Source organism: Hippocampus bargibanti, linkage group LG09 (assembly GCF_051943395.1).
Source record: "Hippocampus bargibanti isolate YZ-2025 linkage group LG09, ASM5194339v1, whole genome shotgun sequence".
NCBI lineage: Eukaryota > Metazoa > Chordata > Actinopteri > Syngnathiformes > Syngnathidae > Hippocampus > Hippocampus bargibanti.
Window position 1 is genome coordinate 3679591 of NC_142742.1, and position 17727 is coordinate 3697317.

The window sequence follows — 17727 nt, forward strand, 5'->3', positions numbered from 1 at the left end:
GAGAGAGAGAGAGAGTGAAGCCATTCTCCAAAAAGAAAATGGCTGCCTATTTTTATTGTCCTCTATTCCGCGCCCCCAGTCTTTGGTTAAAGCCACGTGATTGGTCAAGAACACAGCAGTGAGGGGAAGTGGTTTGAACATTAAAGAGACAGGCAGACGACAGTGAGAGAGTTTCAACCTTGAAAGCAGAGTGTAGACTGCAAGGTTAAAATATCCCGTCAATCAGGCTCCACAAACAACCCGCACTTGCCATCTGTACGCTTGATGCAAAAAGCTATCAACCCTCCTAAGCAGAACACAATTGATGAGGAACTAAATAAAATTATCACAGAGAAAGCACCTGCAAGGGATAATTCCTCAAAATGGTGAAAGAAGGTTACGTTCCTCATCAAGTGTTTAATGCTGATGAAACCCGCCACTCCATTCCATCAAGCAATTGACCATCACAAAGGTAAATAAAATGACTTTATTATATGCAGTTTATTTCTTTAATTATAATACCATAGCACATTTATTATACATAAAATAATGTATATATTTGTGTAGTTTCAAGGCTTAGAAAATTAGAAAGTAGAAAATTATTTTTTATGGGGACCTGGGTACGGATTATTCTCATTTTAATTGTTTCCTATGGGAAATTAATTTTTGGGATACAGATTCCCCCTTCCACACTGTGGGAACCAATTAAGTTCGTAAACCAAGGTAGCACTGTCGTTCTCATTTAGTTTCGGTAAATTTCATATAAAACATGTAATCAACACCATTTAACTCACATTTATCAAATTTTGTTGCAACACGTGCAAGAATCTATTCTATGCATGTTTTTGTTTTTACATGGAAATCGACTTCAAAATTATTCAGGCATTGTTTTGGGGTCCTTGCTATTGCTCTTGGTTACCTGAGCGAGGAAGACGTTTGCGCTCACACCCCAAATACGGTGACTTGTTAAAAATGAAATTACAATTTTAAAGATTTTATTCAAAAGATTCTCCATTCTCAAGATTGTAAGAGCGTTCATTTGTTTATTTGTTTCTTTATTTATTTTTGATCAGGCAATTTTGTAGCCACACTCGTAACGTCCTCGTATCGTGTAGTTACACGTCAAAAGCAAACATTTACTGTTATTAATGATTAATCCACTAGCTTTTTCAAATGTCATTGTTATAAATTCTACGCTGTTCAAAAACAAAATATTTTTTAACAATACGGGAATTTTGTGGTCACTCGTGTAGTGGGGTCCTTGAGGTTTACTTCCTGGTCCACGTAGGGGAGATTTGTTATTTTTCGATATTTGAAGTTGTCATAAAATGTCATTTTCCCGTGTTTACCCGAACGACATTTCGTTCACTGCTGCACCAGTTCAGCCTCGTAGATAGCACGGTGGCAGGAGACATTTTTGGACGTCGTTTAAAACGGTAAGATGCAAATAGCGCAGCTTGGGCAAGGCAGCTAACCCTCTTAGCGATAGCACAAATAGTATTAATTAGACGTGTTTATATTTGTAATAAGCATGGGATGAAAACACTTGTATTTACAATAATCAAGTTGTGTCTCAACCCCATGAGCATTGATGGGTGTATCATTGGGTCCATTTAAAAACGCTACGGCAATCACTTGCTTGTCGTTCTGTGCTTTCTGTAACGCCCTAAAATGTGACTTTATAGGGATGTGACGAAAAATTTCAATAATTCATTAACCATTTTCTAATACCATATTAAAGTACATTTAAATAGCTTTCAAATGATGGATAGATTATTGTTCTATTACAAATAATAAGGAAATAAAGGAATTTTTAATGTTCGAAATATGAGGGGATTTTCTGCCTGTAAGTACACAGTTAAAAAATGAAAATCTGTGACCGAATTCTTTATTACAGTTTAAAGTACAATAATTTTATTAGCGAGTAAGGTACAATTTGAAATCTTTTGAAATTCTAAGAAAGAACAGAAAACAAGGAAAGATTCAAAATATAAATGAGCAAATATCAACGATCGAATGCAGGCATATTTTCGCCAGAAATCCAAAATGGCTGTCACTGAATACTAGGAAAGAAAATTGCAAGCTCTAGAAATATATATGCTAATTCTTCTTTTTGCTTGAAACTTGGCAATTATGATGAAAAATATGTATTCTGCCTCTTCTATGTGTTATAAAAATACAACTTCCTCAATTATAGAAACTGTCGTGTCAGCAAAAAGTGCGTAAATTTCAATAATTTTTTTCTCCTCCGTTTCTCGTTGTTGTATTCGGAAATTTCAAGAACCAGCATGGAGGGAAACGTGTAATACATCATCATAAGATGCAAACCTTGGAAAATCCCACGAAAAACGATTACGTACTTCACAAAAATGCAGTGATATACGACTGCGAGTACAGAGTGCGCTCGGTTCACTGGACAGAAACAATCACGGTAGAATATAGGTCACTGTAGCATACCTACATTTTAGGGTGCCAAAAAGTTCTGTCTATCAGGAAAACTGCTACCGCAGTTGGTCCAAAGACGCGTGTTGAAATGGTCGATGGTTAATAGTTAAAATCATATAATCACATGTAATCACAAAAACTGCCTTGTTTAGGTTTGTAGGGTATTTTTCACTCAACCGGTGACCTCTCTGCAAGGCATCTTGACAACTGCTGTCTTGCATTCCAAAACAATGAACATGACAATGGCGTGAGGCGTGCCTTCAACACATTGAAACACAGGATAGTGCTGTGCTACCACCTCGCCATCTTGCATGAACTGGTGAAGCCTGAATTGAGGATATGCGATGTGTCTTGTTTGACAACCCAGGTGTCATTGATACAATGTCATTTGAAGGTTTGAGATTATACTTTGTGGTATACAGTGATACCTTGGCTTACAAACTTAATTGGTTCCCAGACAGAGTGTGTAAGGCGAAAAGTGTGTATCCCAAAAATTAATTTCCCATAGGAAACCATTAAAATGAGAATAATCCGTTCCCAGGTGCCCATAAAACATAATTGTCTACTTTCTAATTTTAAAAACTACACAAAATATACCGTATTTTATGTATAATAAATGTGCTATGGTATTATAATTAAAAAACAAACTGTACTTTATAATAGTCATTTTATTTACCTTTGTGATGGTCGTTGATGGCTTGGAGTGACCGGTTTCATCAGCATTAAACACTTGATGAGGAACGTAACCTTCTTCTTTCACCATCTTGAGGAATGATCCCTTGTAGGTGCTTTCTCTGTGATAATTGTATCTAGTTCTTCATCAATTGTGATCTGTTTAGCTGGGTTGATAGCTTTTTGCATCAAGTGTACAGATGACTTGTGCCGGTTGTTTGTGGAGCCTGATTGATGGGATATTTTAACCTTGCAGTCTACACTCTGCTTTTGAACTATCAAAGTTGAAATGAGCCCAAATTTCACTGTTTTCATTCCATTTTATCACTCTCTCTCTCTGTCGTCTGCCTGTCTCTTTAATGTTTAAACCACCTCCCCTCACTGCTGCGTTCTTGACCAATCACGTGGCTTTCACCGAAGACTGGGGGCGGGGAATAGAGGACAAAAACAGACGGCTGCCATTTTGTTGTTAGAAGAACGGGCTCGTTCGCGAACGACACATCACTCATTGAGTCAGCTCCGTGTGTATCCTGAAAAAAGTTTGTATGCCAAGGTAAAATTTTCACAAATTTAACGTTTGTAAACTGAAAAGTTCGTAAGCCAAGGGGGTCGTAAACCGATGTATCACTGTATATGGTTTAAATTCACATTGTTCTGTTTATTTTCTCTCTCTTTTTCCATCAGCAATCAAGATGTCCTGGTTTGCCGAATTTGCCGGCAAAGCCGAAAACTTCCTGAATCAAGTCGACCAGGGCGCTGCCACCGCCTTGAGCAAAGGTCCGAACAAAACATCCTCCCTCGCGTCCTACTACGACGAAGATGACGCCGCGGTCCATCCTGAATACAAAATGGAAACCGGCACAGTTTCTCAATACACGTCGAGCTTCATCTCCTCAGCGGCGGGCAACATCAAGAAGGCCTCCTCTGCTCCCACTTCGGCCCACAAGGAAGCGTCAAGCAAAACTTCCAAAGTTTCTCACTCTGCCTCCACATCTTCGTCTGGCTTTGTAAAGCGTAAAAAAAGTGCGCTCGACGTAGACGATGATATGCTTTTTGACTTTTTGAACAACTCCGAGCCGTCGGTCAGTAACCGTCGCGAGTCCAGGAAGGACGCCAGCGTTAAAGTGGCGGTTACACAAGCTAAAATCCAGACTCCGACTGCTCCTGCCGTTGACCTTTTGCTCCCATCTACATCGCCATCGACACGTGAAGTGACCCCGGCGTCCAGCATTGGCTCTATGCCCGCTCAAAGCGTGAAAACGTCACAGGAGAACTCGGAAACTGAGATGAGCCAAGGTACGGCAAACATTTTGAAAGAATTACATATTTATTTATGTATGTATGTATGTATGTATGTATGTATGTATGTATGTATGTATGTATGTATGTATGTATGTATGTATGTATGTATGTATGTATGTGTATGTATGTGTGTATGTGTGTGTGTGTGTGTGTGTGTGTGTGTGTGTGTGTGTGTGTGTGTGTGTGTGTGTGTGTGTGTGTGTGTATGTATGTATGTATGCATGCATGTATGTATGTATGTATGTGTGTGTGTGTGTGTGTGTGTGTGTGTGCGCGCGCGTGTGTGCGTGTGTGTGTGTGTGTGTGTGTGTGTGTGTATGTATGTATGTATGTATGTATGTATGTATGCATGTATGTATGTATGTATGTATGTATGTATGTATGTATGTATGTATGTATGTATGTGTATGTGTGTATGTATATGTGTGTGTGTGTGCATGTATGTATGTATGTATGTATGTATGTATGTATGTATGTATGTATGTATGTATGTATGTATGTATGTGTATGTGTGTATGTAAAATGTGTGTGTGTGTGTGTGTGTGCGTGTGTGTGTGTGTGTGTGTGTGTGTGTATGTATGTATGCATGTATGTATAAATGTATGTATGTCCGTCTGTCTGTCTCTCTGTCTGTCTGTCTGTGTTTATGTCTGTATTTGTGTATTTCTGTATTTATGTATTTATTTATTTTTGTATTTAGTTATGTATTTATAATAATAATAATAATAATAATAATAATAATACATTTCATTTATGAGCGCCTTTCAAAACTGTCAAGGTCACTTTACAGTCACAGGAAAAAAAAAATTCTGTGGGTGAGCGGCGGCAGCCACACGCGCCAACGGTCACTCAACCCGGAAGTAACGCAAATAGATAGAAAGCTAGCCAATCGCGAGCCAACACATACCTAGCTAGATAGCCAGCCAGCTAGAGAGTGAATAGCTGTAGCTAGATAGACATATTTAATTATTTATTTATTTGTTTGTTTGTTTGTATAGAATAAAATCTGACTTTGTAGTCACCGTCCAATCAAAAGTGTCTAAATATATTGATTTTTTTTTTAATTTTCAGCCAGTCAACACTCAGTTGAGGCTTGCGACTCGGACTCGCCTGCCTCTCTGCAATCCAGCCGACGGGAGTCTGGCGGTCCTCCAGAGGAGCCTCGGGGTCAGGTGTTATCCAGCTTGCGTCTGGAGAATCAGCTCTTACGTAGTGAGGTGGCCTCCCTTAACCAGGAAATGGCCTCGGTTATTCAGCGATCAAAAGACATTCAAGAAGGTATGACTCATTTGCTCTTGTTCTTGTGCTTCTTCTTCTTCTTCTTGGACTTCTTCTTCTTCTTGTGCTTTTTTGTGTGCTTCTTCTCTGCTGCTTCTTCTTCTCTGCTTCTTCTTCTTTTTGTTCTTTTTCTTCTTATTCTTCTTTACTTTTTCTTCTTGTGCTTCTTCTTCTTCTTCTTCTTCTTGTTCTTGTGCTTCTTTGCTGCTTCTTCTTCTTCTCTGCTGCTTCTTCTTCTTGCTCTTTTTCTTTTTCTTCTTTTTCTTCTTTTTCTTCTTCTTGTTCTTGTGCTTCTTTGCTGCTTCTTCTCTGCTGCTTCTTCTTCTTGCTCTTTTTCTTTTTCTTCTTTTTCTTCTTCTTGTTCTTGTGCTTCTTTGCTGCTTCTTCTCTGCTGCTTCTTCTTCTTGCTCTTTTTCTTTTTCTTCTTTTTCTTCTTCTTGTACTTCTTGTGCTTCTTATACTTCTTGTGCTTCTTCTTCTGCTTCTTCTTGTTCTTGTGCTTCTTCTTGTGCTTCTTCTTTCTTCCTTCTTCCTTCTTCTTCTTCTTCTTTCTTCTTCTTCCTGTTCTTCTTCTTTCTTGTTCTTCTTCTTCTTTCTTCTTCCTTCTTTTTCTTCCTTCTTCTTCTTCGTTCTTCTTTCTTCTTCTTTCTTCTTCTTTCTTCTTCTTCTTCCTTCTTTCTTCTTCCTTCTTTCTTCTTCTTCCTTCTTCTTTTCTTCCTTCTTCTTCTTCTCTCTTCCTTCTTTTTCTTCCTTCTTCTTTCTTCTTCTTCCTCCTTCTTCTTTCTTCTTTCTTTCTTCTTTCTTCTTCTTCTCTCTTCTTCCTTCTTTTTCTTCCTTCTTCTTCTTTCTTCTTTCTTCTTCTTCTTTCTTCTTCTTCTCTCTTCTTCTTTCTTCTTCTTTCTTCCTTCTTCTTCTTCTCTCTTCTTCCTTCTTTTTCTTCCTTCTTCTTCTTCTTTCTTCTTTCTTCTTCTTCTTTCTTCTTTCTTCTTCTTCCTTCTTCTTCTTTCTTCTTCTTCTTCTTTCTTCTTCTTCTTCTTTCTTCTTTCTTCTTCTTCCTTCTTCTTCTACTTTCTTCTTCTTCTTCTTCTTCTTCTTTCTTCTTTCTTCTTCTTGTTATACTTGTTCTTCTTCTTCTTTTCTCATTATTATTATTATTAATCTTATTCTTATTCACCTTATTATAATTAATATTATTATGTATGTATGTATTTATCTATTCATTGTTTTAAATCTCATCCCTTTTTGTCACTCCCGCAGAACTGAGCAACGCCCGTCTGCGGGTCGACAAACGTAACGGCGAGCAGTCTCAGAACGATCGGGCGCTACGAGGTTTACGCTCACAGGTGGACGACCTCAACGAGGCGCTGGCCGCCAAGGACGGACAACTTGCCGTGCTCAAGGTCCGATTGGAAGAGGCCGACCAGTTGCTAAGGAGCCGCAGCGTGGCGCTGGAGGAGGCGCAGAGGGAGAAATCCAGGTTTGATTTCTCTCTCTCTCTCTCTGTCTCACTCTCTCTGTCTCTCTCTGTCTCTCTCTGTCCCTCTCTCTCTCTGTCCCTCTCTCTCTCACTCTCGCTCTCTCTCTCTCTCTCTCTCTCTCTCTCTCTCTCTCTCTCTCTCTCTCTCTCTCTCTCTCTCTCTCTCTCTCTCTCTCTCTCTCTCTCTCTCTCTCTCTCTCTCTCTCTCTCTCTCTCTCTCTCTCTCTCTCTCTCTCTCTCTCTCTCTCTCTCTCTCTCTCTCTCTCTCTCTCTCTCTCTCTCTCTCTCTCTCTCTCTCTCTCTCTCTCTCGCTTTCTCTCTCTCTCTCTCTCTCTCTCTCTCTCTCTCTCTCTCTCTTGCTTTCTTTCTCTCTCTCTCTCTCTCTCTCTCTCTCCCTCTCTCTCTTACTCTCTCTCTCTCTCTATCTCTCGCTTTCTTTCTCTCTCTCTCTCTCTCTCTCTCTCTCTCTCTCTCTTGCTTTCTTTCTCTCTCTCTCTCTCCCTCTCTCTCTTACTCTCGCTCTCTCTCTCTCTCTCTCTCTCGCTTTCTCTCTCTCTCTCTCTCTCTCTCTCTCTCGCTTTCTTTCTCTCTCTCTCTCTCTCTCTCTCTCTCTCTGTCTCTCTCTCTCTCTCGCTTTCTTTCTCTCTCTCTCTCTCTCTCTCTCTCTCTCTCTCTCTCTCTCTCTCTCTCTCTCTCTCTCTCTCTCTCGCTCGCTTTCTTTCTCTCTCTCTCTCTCTCTCTCTCTCTCTCTCTCTCTCTCTCTCTCTCTCTCTCTCTCTCTCTCTCTCTCTCTCTCTCCTTCTCTCTAGCTCTCCTTAAAAAAATTAAAGTCAGTGTCGAGAAGATGTCGTTGTGCTATTTAGGATCTTGGAAGACCACACGGAAGGTAGCAGCATGCATTCCCAGGCTCTGGAAAACATGCACGACAGGCTGCGGGAGGCCGAGCAAGTCATCAGGAGGGAAGAGGACAACTTTCGACAAATGCAGGTGCGCCTTTTATTCCATTCGGGGTACTTTTGATCTCATTTGTTTGATGCAACAGCTATACACGTACTGCAGATTTGTGCAAAAATGTGTCCCCTCCCAGTGCCACGGTTTTTGGAAATTTTCACTCAACTCGCAGGGCCCACAGAATATTGAGTTTTCGGACTACATAAACATTCATTTCAGTGTAAGAAACTTTATACTCTCTATTTTCATCAGAAAAAAAAAAATTCCTAAGTTAGATGGGTCTGGAGTTATCTGAGCTTGAAATGGGGGCGACTGTCCAAAATACAATGCAAATACATACGTATTAGTTTATATAGCCTACATGAAAAAAAAAACAATTGCTTCCTTCTTGTGGAAAAGAAAACACATTGCCAGAGGCCATGGCCAGCGCTTTATCGGCACCCAAGCATGAAAAAAACAAAACCTGAACAAATTCGGGAATGGTGTTCTACGTCATATTTTCAATTCCCAAATAAATTCGTGAATGGCAGTGAATGAGTTAATCGCACACCTGTTAATTATTCGATTGATTAACTCATTCACTGCCAGATGATATTCAAAAATGTGTCCACTCCAGTGCCAGGGTTTTTGTCACTGCCACTTGAATTCCAGTACCCACAGAATATTGAATTTTAGGACGACATAAATATTCAGTGCGGCGTAAAAAAACGGACTCTCTTCTTTCATCAGACAAAAAAAGAGTTAATACCTAAGTGATATGGGTGTGGAGTTATCTGAGCCCCAAATGGGGGCGGCTGTACAAAATACAATATAATTTACACAATTACATAACGTGTTATCTGTAACAAAGCACTAACGTGTACAAAAGCCAAATATTGCTCCTTCGTGAAAAGGGGAAAACATTGCCGGAGGTCTGACCAGCGCTTTATCTGCACCCCCCGCAAGATAAACCAAAACCTGAACATATATTCGGAAATGGCAGCGAATGAGTTAAAATGGAAGCTGCTCCACAAACATGGTCACCCTCGGTCTTGTACAAAAAAAAAAAAGCCCCAAAAGATCTCCCCAATTTGATTTGATTTCTTCAGAGTGAATATACCGGCCGTCAATCGCGATTGGAGTCCGAGCGGCAGAACCTGGCCGAGGCCTTGACGTCGGCGGAGAAGCGCACCGCCGAGGAGAAGCTCCGCGCTGACAACCTCCAACAGCAATTGCGCAGCGCCAAGAGTGCTGCTGAGGCCGCCAAGCACGAGCTGCACGACTACAAGCAAAAGGCCGCGCGGATCCTACAAGTAAGCTTGGCCTCCATCCACCACACTCGCTTAACGGTGCTTTTCGGTCCAGAACCAAAAGGGGCTCACCAACAAGGAGGAAGATAAATTAACAAGTAAACAAGTAAACAAACAAATACATTGATTGATACATTAATTCATTCATAAATGAATGAATAAATACATGGATATATAAAAAAAGCAGATGAATAAATAAATGGATACATGCATAAAGAAATGGATAAATTGATAAATGGATAAATTGATAAATAAATAAATGAGTGGATACATAAATAAATAAAGAAAGAAATACAAGATAAATAAATGGATACATGGATAGAGAAATGGACAAATAAATAAATGGATAAATAGATAAATCAATAAATAAAGAAAGAAAGAAACAAACAAATAAATAAATGAGTGGATACATAAATCAATAAATAAAGAAAGAAATACAAGATAAATAAATGGATAAATTAATTTATGAATAAATAAGCGGATAAATAAATAAATAAATGGATATATGCATAAAGAAATAGATAAGGAAATAAATAAATGGATAAATAAATAAGCGGATAAATAAAGAAATAAATACATCAACAAATAAATGGATACATGCAGAAAGAAATAGATAAGGAAATAAATAAATGGATAAATAAATCAGCAGATAAATAGATAAAAATAATAAAAATCTTATTCTTTTCCTTTTGGCTTTTCCCTACAAGGGGTCGCCACAGCAAATACGCGGATAAAAAAAATCAAGAAATAAATAAATCAGGAAATAAATACAAAATACATAAATAACTAAATGGATGAATGAATAAATAAATGGATACATGGGTAAAGAAATAGATAAATAAATTAAAAAATGGATAAATAAATAAATACATCAAGAAATAAATACATAACTAAATAAATGGATAAATAAAGTGATGACTAAATAAGCAAATAAATAATTAAAAAAAAAAAATACATAAATAAATGGATACATGAACAAAGAAATAGATAAAGCAATAAATAAATGTATAAATAAATATGTGGATAAATCAATAAATAAACGTGTCCACTCCAATGGCAGGGTTTTTGTCATTGTCACTCGGATTCCAGGACCCACAGAATATTGACTTTTAGGATTGCATAAATATTCAATACAGTTTTAGAAACCTTAGATTTTCTTCTTTCATCAGAAAAAAAGAGTTAATTCCTAAATGATAGGGTCTGGAGTTATCTGAGCTTGAAATGAGGGCGGCTGTACATAATACAATTTATATTGATTTATATAGCGCTTTAACAACAGCTGAAGCTGTAACAAAGCGCTAACATAGGCGAATGCTGCCCCCGCGGGGAAGGGAAAAACATTGCCAAAGGTCCGAACGGCGCTTTATCTGCACCCCTCGCAAGAAAAAACAAAACCCAAGCAAATTCGGGTATGACGCTCCATGTCATGCTTTTCAATTCCCTAATAAATTCTGGAATGGCAGTAAATGAGTTGAATCAACAGAAAAAATATCAATGTTGTGGCTATATTTCTATCTTATTTTGAAAATGTAAGATAGAAAAATAAAAGCAAAAGAAAATGCGTCGTGGGATGATCACAAGTTGAAAGCCACCGATTGATCAAACTTGCGTCTCATGTTAAGTCCAAAGAGAAGCTGATCAGCAGCCTGAAGGAGGGCTCCGGTTTGGACTCCCTGGACGGCAGCAGCGCGACAACGCTGGAAATAGAAGAACTGCGCCACGACAAAGAACTGCAAAAGGACGAAATCCAGAAGCTCCAAGGCCAAATGCACTCGCTGCGGACGGAATTACAGGTAGGAGAGAATTTGGTAAAAAAGAATTGATTAAGACTTGATAATAATAATAATAATAATAATAATAATAATAATAATAATAATAATAATGTATTTAATGCATTCTATTTGTGTTTGTATTTTATTTATTATAGAACTTATGCTTGTCATTGACTGTAAAGTGTCCTTGAGAGCTTTGAAAGGTGCTTAAAATGTCATATATTATTATTATAATACTAATACTAATGCTAATGCTAATGCTAATACTAATACTAATACTACTAATACTAATACGAATACGAATACTAATACTAATACTAATACTAATACGACTATGACTACTACTACTACGACTAATAATAATAATAATAATAATAATGTATTTAATGCATTCTATTTGTGTTTGTATTTTATTTATTATAGAACTTATGCTTGTCCTTGACTGTAAAGTGTCCTTGAGAGCTTTGAAAGGCGCTTAAAATGTCATATATTATTATTATAATACTAATGCTAATACTAATGCTAATACTAATACTACTAATACTAATACTAATACTAATACTAATACTAATACTAATACTAATACTAATACTAATACGACTATGACTACTACTACTACGACTAATAATAATAATAATAATAATAATAATAATAATAATAATAATAATAATAATAATAATGTATTTAATGCATTCTATTTGTGTTTGTATTTTATTTATTATAGAACTTATGCTTGTCCTTGACTGTAAAGTGTCCTTGAGAGCTTTGAAAGGTGCTTAAAATGTCATATATTATTATTATAATACTAATGCTAATGCTAATACTAATACTACTAATACTAATACTAATACTAATACTAATACTAATACGACTATGACTACTACTACTACGACTAATAATAATAATAATAATAATAATAATAATAATAATAATAATAATAATAATAATGTATTTAATGCATTCTATTTGTGTTTGTATTTTATTTATTATAGAACTTATGCTTGTCCTTGACTGTAAAGTGTCCTTGAGAGCTTTGAAAGGTGCTTAAAATGTCATATATTATTATTATAATACTAATGCTAATGCTAATACTAATACTACTACTAATACTAATACTAATACTAATACGACTATGACTACTACTACTACGACTAATAATAATAATAATAATAATAATAATAATAATAATAATAATAATAATAATGTATTTAATGCATTCTATTTGTGTTTGTATTTTATTTATTATAGAACTTATGCTTGTCCTTGACTGTAAAGTGTCCTTGAGAGCTTTGAAAGACGCTTAAAATGTCATATATTATTATTATAATACTAATACTAATGCTAATGCTAATACTAATACTACTAATACTAATACTAATATGAATACTAATACTAATACTAATACTAATACTAATACGACTATGACTACTACTACTACGACTAATAATAATAATAATAATAATAATAATAATAATAATAATAATAATAATAATAATAATGTATTTAATGCATTCTATTTGTGTTTGTATTTTATTTATTATAGAACTTATGCTTGTCCTTGACTGTAAAGTGTCCTTGAGAGCTTTGAAAGGCGCTTAAAATGTCATATATTATTATTATAATACGAATGCTAATGCTAATGCTAATACTAATACTTCTTCTTTTCCTTTCGGCTTTTCTACTATTACTAATACTAATACGACTATGACTACTAACACTACTATTACTACGACTACTACTACTATGACTAATAATAATGATAATAATAATAATAATAATAATAATAATAATAATAATAATAATAATAATAATAATAATAATACATTTAATATCTAAGCACCTTTCAAAACTGTCATGGTCACTTTACAGTCACACGATAAGTTTTTTTCTGTGGGTGAGCAGCGGCAGCCACACGCGCCAGCTCAACCCGGAAGTAACTCAAAATAGATAGAAAGCTAGCTAGCTAATGGATAGCTAATAAATAGATAATAGACAGCCAGATAGACAGCTAATAGCTAGCTAATAATAATAATAATAATTTATTATTATTATAATCATAATAATCATCATAGCCATAATAATCATAATAATAACACATTTAATTTCTAAGCGCCTTTCAAAGCTCTCAAGGACACTTTACAGTCACGGGATTTTTTTTTGCGCGGGTGAGCAGCGGCAGCCATTCGCACCAGCGTTCACTCTACCCGGTAGTAACACAGCAGCAAAGTTATGAAAGGAAGAGGAAAGGAAAGAAAGAAGTAGAATAACAAAATACAGGAGCTGCTGGAAAGGCAGCCACTTCCGCGGCGCCATCTTGAAGTAAAAAAAAAAACAACCTAATAGATAGCCAACTGCTAGCCAGCGAGGCAACTAACAACCAGACAGCTTATAGCTAGCTAGCTAGCTAGCTAACAGACCAGCCAGCGAAACCGCTTGATATGAGGAACTTGACTTGATGTATGAAGTCACTCGGCAGGATTTGGAAAGCCAGTCCCTTGCCGAAGCGGAAACGTGGCGGCAGCAGACGGCGCAATTTCAAGAGGAGCAGGCGGCAATGAACCGGGTCAAGCAGGAACTGGAAGCTGAGGTGGAGCGGCACAAGCAGGTGGGGTTTCAGCGATTGATGACGTTTCGCCTTCTCAAAATAGGGTCATTGATGAGTCGTCAAATTGTTTGGATTGTTGTCAGGAGCTGCAATATGTGGAGGGAGAGCAGAACCGGGCCAAAAGCACCTTGCAGAGCCGAGTTAAAGACAGAGAAGAGGAAATTCAGAAGCTCAGGAATCAGGTCGGTTTCACCATGTCGGTCGGTCACAGTACCGTTCGGAGTGTCAAGAGTGATTCATTTATATTTATATTTATATTTATATTTATATTTATATTTATATTTATATTTATATTTATATTTATAGATTTATAGATTTATAGATTTAGATATTTATATGTATATATTTAAATAGTTATAGTTATTTAAATGGTTGTTTATTTATTTAAATCGATATTTAGTTATTTAAATCTATATTTATTTAGGTATTTATTTAAATGGCTATTTATTATTATTATTATTATTATTATTATTATTATTATTATTATTATTATTATTAATGATAATAAAAAAACAAACAAATAATCACGTTTTGGACAAAAATATCTCATCATTAACTCATTCACTGGCAGATGATGTGCAAAAAATGTGTCCCCTCCAGTGCCAGGGTTTTTGTCATTGTCATTCAAATTCCACGAGCCATAGAATATTTAGTTTTAGGACTATTTAAACATTCAATGGAGCATCAGAAAACATTGCACTCTCTTCTTTCATCAGAAAAAAAGTTAATTCCTAAATTATATGGCTCTGGAGTTATATGATCTTGAAATGAGGGCGGCTGTACATAATACAATTTAGATTGATTTATATAGCGCTTTAACAACAGCTGAAGCTGTAACAAAGCGCTAACATAAAAGGTCTCCTGTGTTCATTGATATTGATTTCAATCTTTTTTTTTTTAATACAGTAATTATTTTCTTTGAAATGTGTTTTTTTTTCTTCTTTTTTTCCGTTAACCACAATAATATATGTATTTTTTAAAGATATGTATTTTTGTATTTTCTTTGTTGTTTCGTAGTTTTAGTAGTTTTAATTTTGACATTTCTATTTTTGGGGGGGATTCAACTGCATGTAATTCACTTCAATAAATAAACAAATAAATAGGTAGATAATAAATAAATACATGGATAGCTAGCTAGCTAGCAAGGTAGATGGATTGCTAGCTAGCAAGGTAGATGGATTGCTAGCCAGCAAGATAGAAAAGGTTGAATAGGAATACTACATTCGTTGTACTACAACATATATTTCACATACTTGTACATATTTTTTTTTTTTTCTTTCCAGTTGACCAACAAGACCCTGAGCAGCGGCAGCCAAACGGAGCTGGAGAACCGCCTGCATCAGCTGACCGAAACGCTAATCCAGAAGCAGACCGTGTTGGAGGCTCTGGGCACGGAGAAAACCTCACTTGTCTTCCAGCTGGAGCGCCTGGAGCAGCAACTCAAGAACACCCATGGGGGTCCGGGCACCGGGGGGCCCGCCATCAACATGAGCGGTGTCGAGGGCCCGGGTAACCCACCTGTCGTGATGACCAATAAAATTATGATATTTCCAAGCTAGATTTTTATTTTTATTTTTTTTTTATGTTCCAGGTGGTAGACAAAGGAACATTCCGGTTCTTTTCAGCAACGAACATAATCCAGGTGTATACGGAAGAGTGCAAAAGGCAGCCAGCACCATTGACCGCTTCAGGTAAAAGTGCATACAGAACACAGAACTACATTACCCACAATTCACTTTGGTATAGTTATGCTATATCTCATTCCAGCATCAGACTGGGGATCTTTTTGAGGCGTTACCCAATGGCCAGGGTTTTTGTCATCTTGTACATGGTGAGTATTTGTTTGAAACGTTTCGGTGAGGTAACAGATAAATAGTAAAAAAATATATACAGTGATAACCCCTTGGCTGACGAACGTTACATTTATGAATATTTTACCTCGGTATATGAACTATTTTTCGGGATACACACGGAGCACCACAATGAGTGATGTGTCGTTCGCGAACGAGCCCGTTCTCCTAACAAGAAAATGGCAGACGACAGAGAGAGAGAGTGATAAAATGGATAGAAAACAGTGAAATTTGGGCTCATTTCAACTTTGATAGTTCAAAAGCAGAGTGTAGACTGCAAGGTTAAAATATCCCATCAATCAGGCTCCACAAATAACCCGCACTAGCCATCTGTACACTTGATGCAAAAAGCTATCAACCCAGCTAAACAGAACACAATTGATGAGGAACAAGGTAAAATTATCGCAAAGAATGCACCTGCAAGGGATCATTCCTCAAGATGGTGAAAGAAGAAGGCTACGTTCCTCATCAAGTGTTTAATGCTGATGAAACCGGCCACTCCATTCCATCAAGCCATCAACGACGATCACAAAGGTAAATAAAACGACTTTATTATACAGTGCAGTTTATTTCTTTAATTATAATACCATAGCACATTTATTATACATCAAATAAGTTATATTTTGTGTAGTTGTGTGTACTTTTAAGGCTTAAAAAATTAGAAAGTAGAAAATTATGTTTTATGGTGACCTGGGAACGGATTATTCTCATTTTAATGGTTTCCTATGGGAAATTATTTTTTGGAATACACACTTTTCGCCTAACACACTCTGGGAACCAATTAAGTTCGTAAGCCAAGGTATCACTCTATATAATACATATTTATATTAATACTTAATGGTTAAACTGGACCCACAGGCATTTTAGGTGCAACTGAAAAAAACGACAAATGTAAACAATTGGGATTTTAATGCTTGGATTAAAAATGTAGTTTCCACCCCACTAATCTATTGACTAATTTTGCAGGCGGTGCTGCATCTATGGGTGATGATTGTGCTTCTGACTTATTCTCCAGAAATGCATCAGAGCCATCCAGATGGACGATAGTTGAAAATGTCACCTTCAGTTGAAACGTGTGGGATTCTGCGATGTTAATATTTACCCCACACGCACATGTATACAAACACCTACGGATTTATTTCCCAAACTGACGTTTGAAAAGAATTACTGAGAGATATTTTTGAATGGTTATTAGGATTAAAAGTGCCATGGCATCCATCTTGGGGAGGGGGAGTGTGTAGACTGCTGTCAGATTTTTGAGAGATTGTATTTAACAATGTAAAAAGATTATTTTAATAAATGACTTCAACCTACGGAATTCTACTTCTGTGAATTGTGTATTTTCTGTACGAATCTGTCTTTTTTTTTAAAGTATTGTCCCTTATGAGGATAAACATTCTATTTGACTAAACACACATTCTCAAACTTTGTGCCACCAGGCAGTCAGGAGACTCAACTCCCTCCTAGCCCTACCCCTCCTTCCCCTTTCCACTGCCACACTCACCAAACACTGAGTACACGCTGTACTATCATCCTGAACTCATTTTTTTTTTCTGCAAGACCTCACTTTAACCTTTTTTTGTGTTTGTTTTTGCATCACTACACTACCTCACTTTACATACGTCACTACCTCACTTTACTCAACACTACCGAACTTTACATTCAGAAATTACAGGTATTGTCTGTTGTCAATTCTCCGTCTTTTTTAGCCACATTATAAGTGCCTTGCACGCTGGGTCCGAGATGACATTAATTTCATCTGTGCTGGATGTCCTGCATATTTGACAATAAAGCTGACTTTAACTTTGACAAAGCTTCAAACAAAACTTTGAAATCAGATTCTTAATGAATTATTAATCGTTACTGCATTTACCCACCTCAAAACTCACTTGTACTTGTTGGCATTTGATTCAGACTTGATCTTAGTTTTACTTCCTGGTGCTTTCTACTATCTTTGTGACTGCTTTATTATATTGTATAGGATAGTTGACCATGTTAAGCGCTTTGTGCCAGCTTCAGCTGTTGTTAAAGTGCTATATAAATCAATATGTTTGTATTTGCCTCCACGGAGGTGATTGGTCGTGAAAAATGAATCACTTTAATAATA

At 36.6% G+C, this 17727-nt stretch overlaps 1 protein-coding gene across 4 annotated transcripts; it reads left to right on the forward strand.

Annotated features, from left to right (window-relative positions):
• Positions 1 to 1137: 1137 nt before the first annotated feature.
• On the forward strand, positions 1138 to 17206 carry golga5 (golgin A5). Of its 4 annotated transcripts, XM_089004991.1 has the most exons (14): positions 1138 to 1415; positions 3517 to 3649; positions 3781 to 4392; positions 5470 to 5676; positions 6934 to 7153; positions 8017 to 8140; positions 9193 to 9396; positions 11016 to 11186; positions 13642 to 13770; positions 13854 to 13952; positions 15054 to 15279; positions 15362 to 15461; positions 15517 to 15601; positions 16587 to 17206. In XM_089004991.1, exons 3-14 carry the CDS (start codon positions 3789 to 3791, stop codon positions 16665 to 16667), a joined length of 2250 nt encoding a protein of 749 aa, XP_088861117.1. In that variant the 5' UTR covers positions 1138 to 1415; positions 3517 to 3649; positions 3781 to 3788; the 3' UTR covers positions 16668 to 17206. The 4 variants fall into 4 exon arrangements, with proteins under 4 accessions (XP_088861117.1, XP_088861116.1, XP_088861119.1 ...); XM_089004990.1 differs by lacking the exon at positions 3517 to 3649 and having other exon boundaries at positions 16587 to 17204; XM_089004993.1 differs by lacking the exon at positions 3517 to 3649 and having other exon boundaries at positions 15544 to 15601; positions 16587 to 17202.
• Positions 17207 to 17727: the final 521 nt, after the last annotated feature.